At 52.7% G+C, this 14,276-nt stretch overlaps 2 protein-coding genes and 1 long non-coding RNA gene across 3 annotated transcripts in view; 1 reads left to right on the top strand and 2 right to left on the bottom strand.

The window, feature by feature from the left end:
• Positions 1-789: 789 nt before the first annotated feature.
• On the bottom strand, positions 790-5,176 carry Inhbe (inhibin subunit beta E). Its single transcript, XM_052753576.1, has 2 exons — positions 3,403-5,176; positions 790-3,166 (listed from the first exon to the last, which is right to left on the bottom strand). Exons 1-2 carry the CDS (start codon positions 3,698-3,700, stop codon positions 2,409-2,411), a joined length of 1,056 nt encoding a protein of 351 aa, XP_052609536.1. The 5' UTR covers positions 3,701-5,176; the 3' UTR covers positions 790-2,408.
• LOC128119890 (uncharacterized) lies at positions 3,019-7,526 on the top strand. The gene is made up of 3 exons (XR_008221727.1): positions 3,019-3,132; positions 6,775-6,853; positions 7,448-7,526. It is a non-coding gene; the product is annotated as an uncharacterized LOC128119890 (long non-coding RNA).
• Positions 7,527-7,651: 125 nt separating this feature from the next.
• Inhbc (inhibin subunit beta C) overlaps positions 7,652-14,276 on the bottom strand; it is a 15,921-nt gene continuing 9,296 nt past the window's right edge. The window contains exon 2 of the mRNA XM_052753575.1: positions 7,652-11,150. Coding sequence (XP_052609535.1) covers positions 10,405-11,150 — 746 coding nt within the window. The 3' untranslated portion in view covers positions 7,652-10,404. The remainder of the gene's footprint in view (positions 11,151-14,276) is intronic.

Here is a 14,276-nt window from a genome sequence, read left to right on the forward strand (position 1 = left end):
TGAGCAGCAAGATGCCAGCAGGCCAGTTAAGCCACGGCCACATGGCAACATATAGATTAATAAAAATGGGTTGAGTTAAATTATAAGAGCTAGTTAGGTGGTGGTGGCACACACCTTTAATCCCAGCACTTGGGAGGCAGAGGCAGGTGGATCTCTGTGAGTTCGAAGCTAGCCTGGTCTACAAAGTGAGATCCAGGACAGGCACCAAAACTATACAGAGAAACCCTGTCTCGAAAACAACAACAACAACAACAAAAACCATAAGAGCAAACGAGCAAGAAGCCTGACCCATAGGCCATATAATTTGCAATTAATATTAACCCTCTGAGTGAGGCTTATATTTATAAGCGGCTCAGGACCTCGGGGCTGGGTGGGACTGGAGAAACTTACGGCTGTGGGGCATCTCACTCCAACCAACACCACAGCTCGTGGGAGTTGGTTCTCTCTGTCCAACCTGTGGCTCCTGGAGACTGAACATGCATAGCCAGGTATTCAGGCCTGGAGCAGTCACCTTGACCTGCTGAGTCCTCGCGTCAGCTCCCACCTCACCTTTTTATTGTTTGTTTGGTTTTTGTTCTTTGTTTTTGTCAAGACAGGGTTTCTCTGTGTAGCCCTGGCTGTCCTGGAACTCACTCTGTAGACCAGGCTGGCCTCGAACTCAGAGATCCACCGGCCTCTGCCTCTCAAGTACTAGGACTAAAGGTGTGCGTCAGCTAGCCATCTTTTTTTTTTTTTTAGATCCCTGAACTTGGAATGCATCGACACAGATAGCCTTCTCCCCAGCACTGGGATCACAGGTGTCCCCACCTCGGGATTTTACATGGTACTGGGGAACCCAACACAAATCTTATCTTGTGTGGCAGGTGCCTTCCCTAATGAGCTGTGCCCCCAACCTCTCTTTAACTTATGTCGTTTTTAGGTTTGTCTATTTGATTTTGTGTGTATCAGTGTTTTGCCCGCATGCACATATATGTACCACATGCATGCCTGGTCCCTGTGGAGGTCAGAAGAGGGTGCCGGGCTCCTTGGAGCTGGAGTTATTGATGGCTGACCCACCATGTGGATGCGGGAAACCAAACCCCTTGTCCCCTGTGAGCAACAGGCTCTCTTTAAGTACTGGATCAGCTCTTCAGATTTTAACTCTTTCTTAAAATATCCATATTTGTTTATTTATTGGTTTCTTGAGACAAGGTTTCTCTGTGTAGCCCTGGCTGTTCTGGAACTCACTCTGTGAACCAGGCTGGCCTTGGGAACTCAGAGATAATCTGACTGCCTCTGCCTCCCAAATCCTGGGATTAAAGGCGTGCGCCACTGCCACCCAGCTGTAAATAAGACTTTTTACAGGAGAAAAGGAAAGGAATAGATAAGCTCCTGATCTCTCGGCAGTGATGTAATAAGCTGTATCTTATTCTCTGGAAAACTCCATCGATGTTTTTGTTTGCTTTGAGACAGGTTCTCAGTAGCTCAGGCTGGCCTACACTTCATGGTCTGGAATTCTGCTGATCTTGAATCAGTGATTCTCCTGCCTCGGTCTTCTGAGTGCTGCAACCACCACACCCTGTCCCCACAGTATAATGTAGAGATAATGATAACAAGGGGCAAATAACATCTTTGTATTATTATGAAAATGTTTCTGAAACCTCTGAGAGGGCTTTCCAGGACCTGGCAGAGGTCCTCAGGCCACACTTGGCTTACGACCTATGTCACCAACCCCTTATCATGTGACCTATGTCACCAACCCCTTATCACGACGACTCACTGTTCCTTTTCTTTCTCGTTTTTTTATTAAGAAAGTATAAATTATGTCTTCCACGTGAGAAATTATGTCTTGTCCTCGAGGGAAAGCTAGAGAACTTCGTGGGCTCCGCATCCCTTTACACTGACTCTCAGTTCCAGGCCCTCAGCCCCGCAACCCATCCCCACGCCCACACCTTGCTCCTCTTCCTCTTGACGTCGCTTCAAAGCAGGCAGTAGTCCCCGTTCTTAGCCTGCTTGTCTGCCGTCCCCCAGTCTGCTGGGCCCTCTAGTTCCTCCTTCCTTACTTGAGGAAATTCTTTTCTGGGGAGAAACTAAGTCATTTTCCCCTGCGTCCTCCTTTCCCTCCTACGACATCCCCTGCTGTCCGGGAACAGGGCTCGATGAAGGAAATGCTGCTGGCCAGGCAGTCCCCTTGAAAGGAAACACTTTACCCATCTGTCCACATTGGAAACAGCCTGAAATAGACCAGAATCTAGGACAAGAAAATGCCCATTTGAGTTCCATAGGGGTCAAGCCCAATCACACTGCCAGGTAGTCTGTTGGGAACCTGCATGGGTCAGCAAATCTCAGGCTCCCAGACACGGGAGTCTTTTGCCAGGGAACCCCCAACCTGAACCTTGAACTTCACTCAGAACCTTCAGGTCCTCTTGCTAGCTGCAGCCGCAGGCTTCCACGACCATGTCTGGCACATCGGTCTTCACCACGTTGCCATTATGGTCGAGGTAGAGGAGTGAGAGGGGTCTTCGGGCCGTGGGGACACAGCAGGAAGAACCCGCAGGCCAAGGGTTGTTGGCTTTGAGGAGGCTGAAGACAGCGGAATGGAAGGAGGCCGCAATGCCAGGGCTGCCAGCCAGGTGGGGCGGGCACTGCCCGCTGCAGTAGTTCAGCTGGTATCCTTCAGGCTGCAGGATCCAGTCCCGCCACCCCAGCTCCTGGAAGTCTACGTAGTGGTCTCGCCTGCAGCATAAGGGGGTCTCGGGCTCACAGGTGGGAGTCCTCCTCCTGGCCCGGCCTGCCCCGAGCTCGTTAGCTCGGATCTTGAGTTCCAGGAAGGGACGCTGCTGTCCCTCGGTGTCCAAGAGCCGCCGTGGCAGTCCCGCGACCCCGGTGCTGTTGGGGCCCAGGGGTCTGTAGTCCAGCTCCAGCCTCACGACCCCAGATTCCTCGCTCCGCAGGCCACTAGAGGGCAGAGTCAGGGCGTGCCAGCCTGGGGAAGTCGTTCGGTGCTCAGCCAGGAAGGTGCGAGATCCGCGGCACCTCCTGGTGCCGCAACGGAAGATCCTCAGGTGGAGGGTGCCAAGGAGAGACGGGGGCACATGCAGCCAGAGGCGGGCATGGTGCAGGTGGTGCGACCAAAGAGGGGACAGCTGGAAGGTGAGCATGGAGCGGTAGGTGGAAGTGGATTTGCCTGCACAAACGATTAAAAAAAAAAAAAAAAGCAAATAAAAATGTGAACAGAGACAAAGCTTCCCTTTGATGCTCCCGCCACCCTGCACAGCACCGTCATTCAGACCTCCGGACAGAGCCTGGACAGCCACACTTGCCCTCAGCTCCTCCTTCTGCCAGCCACACCCCATTCCCCCTGCCTCCCTTCCAGGGCTCTCCTTCCTCCTCCAGGGCCCCCGTCTCTCTCCCCTCACCCACCTACGATGGAAGCAAAGCTGATGACTTCCTCCCGGTTGCCAGGAACCACGCTCCCGGGCTGCAGTCTCCGGAGGGCTCTGGTTAGTGCTGCCTGGGGCAGAGGGCGACTTATTCTGGGCCGGCTGGTCAGGTGCAGGCCCTCCAGGATTTGCTGCTTGGCTAGCTCTAGGACCAGGGCACGTTCTCCTGGGGGTGCCAGGGATGGGCCCCCACAGGACGGACATGCAGATCTTGCGTTCTGCATCCACGCCAAGGCCCACAGTAGCACTGGCCAGAGCTGGACCTCTGAAAGCCCCATGCTCCAGGTAGACGGCCCTGAGTCGAGAGCCTCGGATGGCAATTTAATGAGCCCAAGAGGGTGCAGCTGCAGCAGCGGGAATAAGCAGTGTCACAGCTACTCTTGACAAAAGAGCAGAGCCACTTGTCCTCGATGGCCTGGGGCTCAGCAAGCTGAGAGAAGATCATCTGATGGGTAGCTGTGTTCGATCCTCACAGCTCATGACTGACTACTGAGCACGGCCTCTTTAGAGCCAACTGCTTGGGCTCCCTCACCTAGTGGTCAGCCAGCCGACCTATCCTCTGAGCCTTAGGATTGGCCAGCTGAGCTGCCCATCAGGCCCCTGCAGGGGGTGGAGGTCTCCCCTGGGGCTCAAGTTTCACCATCTGGTTGTGGTAGCTTGAGGTAGGGGCATGAGGGAGGGGGGGGGTGCGGTTGCAACGTGGACATGCATGATGCAAGAAAGGATGACTTCACATGCTCGGTTCCCAAGGTCTGGGACTCAGAGGAGGGACTCCATAGGAGCCAGGTGGGGATGGGCGGCTCCTTCCTATGTCCTATCTCCCCATGTCCTATCTCCCCGGCTTGCCCACCACTTCTGTAACAGTTTATGAGGCAGCCATGGAATCCAATGGTTAGCTCTTGAGGGTCTGTAGGTCAGAAGAATGGTGGTCTCCATTTCTGGCTTGACAGCTGGGATAGGGGTGAGAATTTGGGAGGGGTGGCGGGAAAATGGAGTCCTCTTGCTCAGGCCAAGGTGGCAGTGCCACGGGACATGGACATTACCTTTTGACCCTGCCTGCGCTGGCTGCTCAGAGTCCAGCTGGGGGAGGGCCAGAGCAAGGGGTGAGGACGTGCTTCTGTGATATCTGGGGAAACCCAGAGAGGTTGGGGGTGGTAGTGACGCAACCCCACAGCAGGGCAGAGTCCATCGAGGCTGGCGGAAGGGTGTGCGCCTTTGCAGAGCCTGTGCCCACTGACCACTTGTCTTTAGGGCACCGTAGGAGCTGGCCAAATGTGGGGCATGCCAGGGCTGGTGCCAGGCCTCGGTTAACGAGGTTGGAAAATGGAAGCTTAAGGGACGCAGAGAACAAAGCAGGGAAAGCAGAGCAGCCTTGGCTCCTCTTCTTCCAGCTCTCCAGCCACCCTCCGCTGACTTTGATTTTCAGTGTGCATGTGTGTGTGTGTGTGTGTGTGCCGGAGAACAGCCCTGGGTGCCACCCCGAGGAACTCCATCCTCCTTTGAGACAGGGTCTCTTATGGGCCTGGAACTCACCAACTAGACTAGACCTGCTGGCCAGTGAGCCCTAGGGATTGCTCCCTGTGCCTGCCTCCCCAGCACTGGGATTACAAGCTCACGTCCCCATTTCTACCTGGGCTCCGGGGACTCTAATGCTCGACGCCTTGTGCTTTCAAGGCAATAATAGCTTTGCCTTCTGAGTCATCCCCCTATCTCTGACTCCATTCTCCCTACCCCCACTCTGTCACCCCCTAACATTCCCCTCCACACACACACACACACACACACACACACACACACACACACACACACACACGGAGTTTCTCTGTGTAGCCCTGGCTGTCCTGGATCTCACTCTGTAGCCCAGGCTGGCCTCGAACTCACAGAGATCCGCCTGCCTCGGCCTCCTGAGTGCTGGGATTAAAAGTGTGCACCACAGCTGCCTGGGCTTCTTCTTCTTCTTCTTCTTTTTTTTCCCCCAGGCCTGTTAGACTGGTTTTATTATTGTTGTTGTTAATGTTTTTTGTTTGTTTGTTTGTTTTGTCTTTTGAGATGAAATGTTTCCATGTTGGCCAGGCTGGCTAAACTCCTAGGTGTAAGGAAGTGATCCTCCTGCCTCAGTCTTCTTAGTCGTGAGACTACGTTGAGTTGCTTTGCTTTTCTGTTACTGTTGTTTGAGTCAGACTCTCCTGTATTCCAGGCTGATTTTGTGCTCCCTCTGTAGCCAAGGATGACCTTCAATGCCCTATGTGGCTAAGGGTGACCTCCAACTTCTGTTCTTGAGTGCTAGGATTAGAGGCAAGAACCACCCACCATGCCTGGCGCTGAGGATTGAAACCAGGGCTTTGCACATGCTAGGCTAGTACCCTACCACTGAGCTACATAGCCAGCCCTAGGGTGCATGACCTTAAATGGGAGTGACCTTCTACCTCTGATACAGGAGGGTGGTACCCAGCTGGCGTTTCTCCTTGGCTCCAGTTTCTTTCTTTCTTTCTTTCTTTTTTTTTTTTTTTTTTTGGAAGACAGGGTTTTGTAGCTTTGGAACCTGTCCTGGAACTCACTCTGTAGCCCAGGCTGGCCTTGAACTCACAGAGATCCGCCTGCCTCTGCCTCCCGAGTGCTGGGATTAAAGGCGTGCGCCACCACCGCCCAGCAGCACCAGTTTCTTTTTCTTTTTCTGTTCTTTTTTTTTTTTTTTAAGATTTATTTATTTATTATGTACACAGAAGAGGGCGCCAGATCTCATTACAGATGGTTGTGAGCCACCATGTGGGTGCTGGGAATTGAACTCAGGACCTCTGGAAGAGCAGTCAGTGCTCTTAACCTCTGAGCCATCTCTCCTGCCCACCAGTTTGTTTAAGAAGCTGGGAAGCATCTTGGTGAGAAAGCTGTGAGCCAAAGGGGTGTGACATAGAGTCCCCCACCCACTCCACATCTTCCCCTTCTTTAGCTTGGTGTGGTGGCTGCCTCCAGAGTTCTAGATCTGGACCGAGGAAAGGGATGTTCTTGGAAGGCTGATCCTCAATACCACCAGTGTCCACCGTGTGGCAGTGCCTTGCCACTGGACAGCAGCCACTGGACACCAGAGAATCCTGGGGACAGGGTTGAGGCTGCTGCAGAGAGGAGGGATATGCCTCCCTCCCAGGCAGTGGAAAGGGGTGGTTCCTCTGCTCCTTTGCTTCCCTAATGCCAGACAGCAGAGGGAGTCCTCCGTACTGCATCCCTGCCACCTTTGACACATGGCCATGGAGCCCGACGGTGGAGGCCAGACTTCCTAGAAATTCAGGGCGTCATGGAGTAGAGAGGGAGGAGAAAGGGTTAGGAGACAATTCTATCTGCCTGCATTTCTCCCCAGGCCCTGAAACGTAGTGGAGACTTTCCCGGCTACTGCTCTCTGTGGCTCTCAGTCCCCCCCTCTCTGTTGGTCCCTGCAGGTAAGTGACAGCCTGCTAGCCTGTGGGTCTGGACCATGAGACTGTAAGTGCCCATCCCTGGCGGTGCCTAGGAGGGCTTACCTGTTTGTGCCAGGAATCAGGCTCAGGGGAAGTAACAAGCAGTGGCTGTGGGAGTCACTGACGCCACCTTTCCCACACCTCGTCAGGTGCCCATGGTTTCAAGTCCTTCCCACCCCCCTTGGCTGGTGAGCCTGGCCTGGTCCTACCTCCCCACTGACACTTACGTCAGAACTTAGCTATAAATACGCTCTTAGCATCTTAGTCACTTTCCCCAAGAAGTACTTCCAGGTTATAAATACCCAGGCATCTGCCACACAGCCCGCCTTGCCACCGAGCTGGCTGGGGGCTGGGGGTAGCGACAGGCGTGAGAATGGGGAGGGAAGTAGAAGCAGAGCCACTTATTCGCCCAAATGAGAACAGCCCGAAGGAGTCTAGAGGTGGGGGGTAGGGGGCTCGGGGAGAAAATGTGTAGAGGATGATGACAGGTTCTTCCATTCCTTTTTTTTTTTTTTTTTTTTAAAGCAGAGCCAAAAAAGAAAGTGAATAACATGGATCCTGTGTTTATTTTTAAAGATGCTGTTTTGTTCGTCATGGATTTGCAGCATTCACCGTGTTTGAGCAGCTTTCATTAAAATACTGGTTTCTCCATTGATGAACTATTTGCCTTCACCTTAAAGTTCTGCCCACCAGGTGAGGGCCTCGCTTTGCCTTACCCTGGTCTTGGTCCTGGGCACTGAAACTGTCATTTCAAGGGAAGAGCTTCGAGCTAAGAGGGGGATAAAAGTGGGACACAACTGATTGACAAAGGGCAGAGGAAGAGACACCAGGAAACCTCTTAGACGAGGGTCTCCCATGGGCTGCGTAGGAAACCCCACAGCTCGGACCTGCAGCCCCCCCCAAAGGTCCCTTGCAGGTTTTCCCTTCTGCATTTCCGTTTCAGGGACCGCTTGCCCTGGTAGGAGGGGGTTACATGCTGAGCAAACACAGACATCACATTACCCACAGGGCACAGGGGGTTTGCGCAAACCTGGCCTTGGGCTGCAGACGGTATCGACCCCATGGTTCAGGGCTGTCCAGCCGCAGGGCGGAGACAGTGAGGAAAGAGGGTAAAGGTCTAAAGAGGATCCGCTCTCAGAGTGAACGCTGCCCTCTCCTCATCGTAGGCCTTCCTCCTCTTGTCTCTCTGAAGCTTCCAGGCAGGACTCACGGCGGCGGCGGGAGCTCTAAGGGTGGGTGAAGGAAGGTGAACCAGAATTCCAACAACCAGCTATGAGAATGTCTTTGCCCTCACCCTGTGTGGCCACTGTTGGCTTACTTGATAATTGACTATCGATCTGTCTCATCTCTTGGAGTGAGTTCAGAGGGGGATGAGATCCAGGCAATAGCTAGTTCATTATTAGCCATGACACCACGGAAGGATAGTTCTGGAAGGAGGATGGGGGGAGATGAAGGAAGAAGGGGCAGCCTGGAGGAGGACGAGGCATGAAGTATGAGATGGATGGAACGGCTGAGCCGGAGGGGACCATGTGAAGACAGGGGAAGGTCTCAACAGGAGACAGAGGACATTTTGAACTAGCTCAAGGGAACCTAGTGAAAGGGGGTCACAGGGTCACAGGTAGGGTTGTGGGACCCAACCAAAAACAGTGTTCACAGCTGGGCACGGTGGTGAAGGCAGGTGGAGCTCTGTGAGTTCTAGGCAAGCCTGCTCTACACAGTGAATTGGAAAACAAAAACAGGATGTTCAGATACCAGGGACTAGAAAAAGGCAAGCCATCCAGATTCTTAGTGTTGAAATAATGATACTGAGTCCCCAAATCTGCAGCCGTGCAGACATAGCACAGTCATGGCTACAGAGAGACGTGTCCTGCAAACAGGTGGGGAGTGGGAATAGGAAATATTCTTTTCTTTCCCCTGCTCCTTTCTTTTACTTTATGACAAAGTCTTAATAGTGTAGCCCAGGCTAGCCTAGAACTAGCTGGCCTCAACCTTTAGGTAGCACTCTCTTAAGTGCTGGGATTGTAAGTGCGAGACATTGCGCCTGATGGAGTTTTCTGACCTCTGTCACTCCCTAGCCTTCAGTCTCCACCCCGAGTCTCCCTGGAATTCAGCGGCAAGACCGAGGGTAGGAGAGCTCGGATGATGCGGCTCAGGTGTGACAGCCCTCACAGGCAGAGGAAGACAGGGTTCTGCAAACAGTATTAGCGGGAAGTTTGGGCAAGGCTCTCGCTTCGGAAAACAGCGATCTAGTGAACCCATGGAAGGGGTCTTTTGGAGCGCCGAATAACTAGAGGGAAAATGTTAGGGCATGCCATTGTGGGGTGGGAGCCATGCTAGGGTGTGCCATCGTGGGGTGGGAGCCATGCTAGGGCATGCATGCCATCATGGAGTGGGAGCCATACTAGGGCATGCCATCGTCGGGTGGGAGCCATCAGATGGAGGTAGAGTAGATGACATCATTATTACGATCAATCCACATGAGTCTATTAAATGGGTAACAGAATTTATTAAGATACAAATTGAGGAAATACACTCACGATGACAGAACAGAGTAGACGGAAGTCGTCCACTGATCTGACCGGGAGCAAATCCACCTCACAGACAGGAGCAGGGAGAAGGGGCATGTGACCTTTCTCCAGCTCCTTATAAGAAGTCACATTACAACAGCAGGAGCACGCCCGCCTTTGGGCCGTGTAGCCCAGGATCATGGTCAGAGCAAATACCACTACATGACGTTGGTCGGGGTGAGCGAGGGCTGTCTTTGCTGGGGACGAGACCGTGTTGCTTGTGTTTGACAGCGGATTAGCCCCTGGACGAGGGTCTAGGATGAGGGGTGTTCTGGGTCTAGGATGAGGGGTGCTCTGGGTCTAGGATGAGGGGTGTTCTGGGTCTAGGATGAGAGGTGTTCTGGGTCTAGGATGAGGGGTGTTCTGGGTCTAGGATGAAGGGTGTTCTGGGTCTAGGATGAGGGGTGTTCTGGGTCTAGGATGAGGGGTGTTCTGGGTCTAGAATGAGGGGTGTTCTGGGTCTAGGATGAGGGGTGTTCTGGGTCTAGGATGAGGGGTGCTCTGGGTCTAGGATGAGGGGTGCTCTGGGTCTAGGATGAGGGGTGTTCTGGGTCTAGGATGAGGGGTGTTCTGGGTCTAGGATGAGGGGTGTTCTGGGTCTAGGATGAGGGGTGCTCTGGGTCTAGGATGAGGGGTGTTCTGGGTCTAGGATGAGGGGTGTTCTGGGTCTAGGATGAGGGGTGTTCTGGGTCTAGGATGAGGGGTGTTCTGGGTCTAGGATGAGGGGTGTTCTGGGTCTAGGATGAGGGGTGTTCTGGGTCTAGGATGAAGGGTGTTCTGTGTCAATCACGTCCCAGGAAAGAGAGAGAGAGGCTGGTGGTCTTAGATGTAGATCTCCGGGGGTCAACAGAGGGTAGTCTGCATGCTTAGACAGGAGAGAACCAGTCACTCCCACCTTCTGAGGAAGGCCGTCTTGTAAGGGCAGGTTTGCCCGCTCTCCCTCGGGCTGCCTGTATCACAGGTGAGCTAGCTGCACCCGCAGGCCTCTACCACCATGTCCGGAATGTCCGTCTTGACAATGTTGCTGTCCCTGTCGTAGTAGAGCAGAGAGAGAGGGCGCCGAGCCGTGGGCACGCAGCACGAGCCCCCTCCGGTGGTGCCCGCGGCCGCGTTGGCTTTGAGCAGATTGAGCACTGCGGTGTGAAAGGAGGCGGAGAGGCCAGGCATGCCGGCCACATGGAGCGGGCACTGCCCGGTGCAGAAGTTCATGGCGTAGCCCTCGGGCTGGATGATCCAGTCGTGCCAGCCAATCTCACGGAAGTCTACAAAGAACTCCCGCCGGCAGCACATCCTGGACCCTCCCTGGCAGTCGATGCCTCGGTGGCGGCGAACCCGATGCTGGCCCCCGGCGCTTACCCGGGCTGCCACAAAGGGCCTGTGAGAAAACCCGCCCAGGATGACTGAACTGTGGGCCGCCTGGCTTTCAGGTATCAGCTCCAGGGTAAGGTGCCCCCGACCGCAAGCAGCCTGAGCTTCGGGCCCCAGGAGAAGCTGGTGCCAGCCGCTGCCCTCCACCTGCAGCCGGTGCTGACTTGGCGAGGTGAGGTTGGTGCCCCGTGGTCTGGGCACAAGGACTTGCATGTTCACGGTCTGGGTGGCGTTGGAGGGGAGGTGCACAAAGAACACCAGGCGGGCCTGCCGAACTTCCCTGCCACCCGCAGTTCTGTTGGAGAAGTGGAAATCCAGACGCGTCCGGTTGATGCTGGAGAGGCCTGTAACGTAAGCAACCCTACTTAAGTCATCGCGAGCCTTCTAAGTCAGCTCTACCTCCGACCTCTCTGTTCTCAGCATACTTTTTTTTTTTTTCTCTCTTTGTTTGAGACAATGGCTCACGTAGTCCAAACCAGCCTTAAACTCAATATGCAGACAAGGACAACCTTGAACTGGTGATCCTCCTGCCTCCGCTCTCAGAGTGTGGGGATGACAGGCTTGCGGCAACCATATGCCCAGTTTTTGTTTTACTTTGCTCTGATTTTTAATGTGCTATTGTGTGTGCTTGTGTTTGTGTATATACACGTAGGAGAGGGATCACGTATGACAGCATACATGTAGAGGTCAGAGGGAGTTACAGATGACTGTGGACCACCATGTATGGCTCTGGGAATCAAACCCAGTCCTCTGGAAGAGCCGCTGGTACTCAGTCACTCAGCCATCTCTCCAGCCGCCCCCATATTTATTTATATACTTTTGGAGCCTTGAACTTTTTTTTTTTTTTTTTTTTTTTTGAGACAGGGTTTCTCTGTGTAGCTTTGTTTGGTGCCTGTCCTGGATCTCACTCTGTGGCTAGACTGACCTTGAACTCACAGAGATCCGCCTGGCTCTGCCTCCCACGTGCTGGGATTAAAGGCGTGCACTACCACCGCCTGGCTGAGCCTTGAACTTCTGATCTTCCTGATGCTATCTTCTAAGCTCTGGCATTACAGGTGTGTGACACCACACCTGTTTTTTGTTTTTTGTTTTTTTTTTTTGGTTCTCCTCCTCCTCCTCCTCTTCTTAATGTGCATTGGTGTTTTTGCCTGCGTTCATGTCTGTGTGAGAGTTTTTGAACTGGAGTTACAGACAGTTGTGAGCTGCCATGTGGGTGCTGGGAATGAACCCAGGTCCTCTGGAAGAACGGTCAGTGCTCTTAATCGCTGAGTCATCTCTCCAGCCCTCTGTTTTGTGTGTGTGCGTGTGTGTGTGTGTGTGTGTGTGTGTGTGTGTGTGTGTGTGTGTACCTGCAGAGTCCAGAAGAGGGTGTCCTATGCATCTGGAGTTACAGGTGGTTGGGTCACCAATATGAGTGCTGGGAACTGACCTCAGGTCCTCTGGAAGAGCAGTAAGTGTTCTTAATGGTTCTGAGAATGAGATGGTATAATAGCAAACACCTGAAACTGGGCGTGGCTTTGGAAATGGGTAGAAGAGAGAAGCATTTGGAGAAGCAGGTTAAAGAACAGACTAGATTTCCATCAAGTATAGAGGCAGTTCTGGTAAGGGATCAAAAATGGAGAATTATCAGGAGGCAGAGGCAGGCAGATCTCTGTGAGTTCGAGACCAGTGTGGAACACAGCAAGTTCCAGGCTGGCCAGGGCTATATACTAAGACCCTGTTTCAAAAACAAAACAACAACTAAACGTAGAGAATTATAAGGTTTGACACTTCGTAGAGGTGACTCAGTGGTCATAATTACAGCGGTAGCAGGAGGGTCTAAAGAGATGGCTCAGAGGTTAAGAGCAAGGGCTAATTTTCCAGAGTCCCAGCACCCACATGGTGGCTCACAATCATCTGCAACTCCAGTGGGGATCCAGTGCTTCTTCTGGGCTCTGAGGGCACCAAACATCTATGTGGTATGCAGACATACATGCAGGCAAAATACCCATACACATAAAACTTAAAAGGTAGTGGTAGAGCCAGGCATGGTGGCTTATGCTTGTAACCAATCCCAGCACTTGGAAAGCTGAGGGAGGGGTCTGTTGTGGACTTGAGACCAGCCTGAGCTATAGAATGAGACCTTTTCTCAGGAAAAAAAAAGTGTTAGTAGAAATATGAATGGGATTTGGGCGACGGTGGCGCGCACCTTTAATCCCAGCACTCAGGAGGCAGAGGCGGGCAGATCTCTGAGTTTGAGGACAGCCTGGCTTACAAAGTGAGTTCCAGGACAGCCAGGACTGTTATACAGAGAAACCCTGTTTCAGAAAACCAAACAAACAAAGGAATATGGATGGGGGGGGGGGGAGAATTCTGTTGAAATCTCAGATGGAAATTAAGGAATGTCTTATCTCTTATTGGAAACTGGAATAAAATCTATTCTTGTTACAATGGACCCGATAACTTGGCTGAATTGCCGTAGGGTTTTATGAAAAACAGACCTTGATGTGCTTCTGTGGGGGGATCCCAAGGCTTTGTGTGTGCCAGGCAAGCACTCCTCGGCTGAGCTACGTCCCAGCCCTACACCTAGCAACTTCAAATTCTTCCTTGGTTTTCCTTTGTCCTCACCCCCCCATGCAAAGGTTCTCCAGGTTCTCCGAGGCGTGTCTTCCGTCTTCATTTCCTTTTGCTCTATGCTAAAAGGCACTCATCCATACTCATAGACCACCGACCTAGTCTGTGCCTCACTGATTCTCACATCTGTGTGTCTAGGCTAGGGCATTTTGCATACGGAGACTGGACCTGGAGATCTGGGTATCACCAAATTCATGCCTAAATTTATAGCTGGTTAACGGTGGCACCTGGATGTCCTGCCGGCACACTGCAGTCCACCTGTTCTAGCGAGAGCATCACTACTCCTCTTTCTGTGTGTGGATAACGTTGATGGGACAACTCCCTGCCCTCTCGCCTCCACACACACTGAAATAGCTCAGTGGTTAGGAGCATGTTCTTCCACTGGACTCAGGTTCAAATCCCAGCGCCCACATTGAATGGATGGAAACCATCTGGAGCTCCTGCTCCAAGGGATTCTGACCCCTAAGGCCTCTGTGGACACCTGCACTTAAGTGTGCATACCCACACACCCTGTGGTTGCCTCCTTCTCCTCCCACATCCAGTTCCTCTCCAGAATGATTCTATTGTCCACACATTGCTCTCTTCTTCTTAAAAAAAAAAATGATATCACTTCAATATTTTTTAGTGTCGGGGTTGGGGGATGGATTTTGAGACAGGTTCTTACTATGTAGACAAAGCTGGCCTTGAAAGCTCAGGCCTTGACCTCCCAAGCATTGGTGTAGGTGTATGCCCGAACACCAGGCTGCACATGACAGCTGCCCATTTCCCCACCATCCCTCATCTTCCCTACTGAGGTATCTTTCTCTAAAACGAAGGAATCCCTGCCGCCTTAGCGCTGGTGTTACAGATGTGTGCCA

The sequence above is a fragment of the Peromyscus californicus genome, unplaced genomic scaffold (assembly GCF_007827085.1).
Source record: "Peromyscus californicus insignis strain IS unplaced genomic scaffold, ASM782708v3 Scaffold_24__1_contigs__length_46423439, whole genome shotgun sequence".
Taxonomy (NCBI): Eukaryota; Metazoa; Chordata; class Mammalia; order Rodentia; family Cricetidae; genus Peromyscus; species Peromyscus californicus.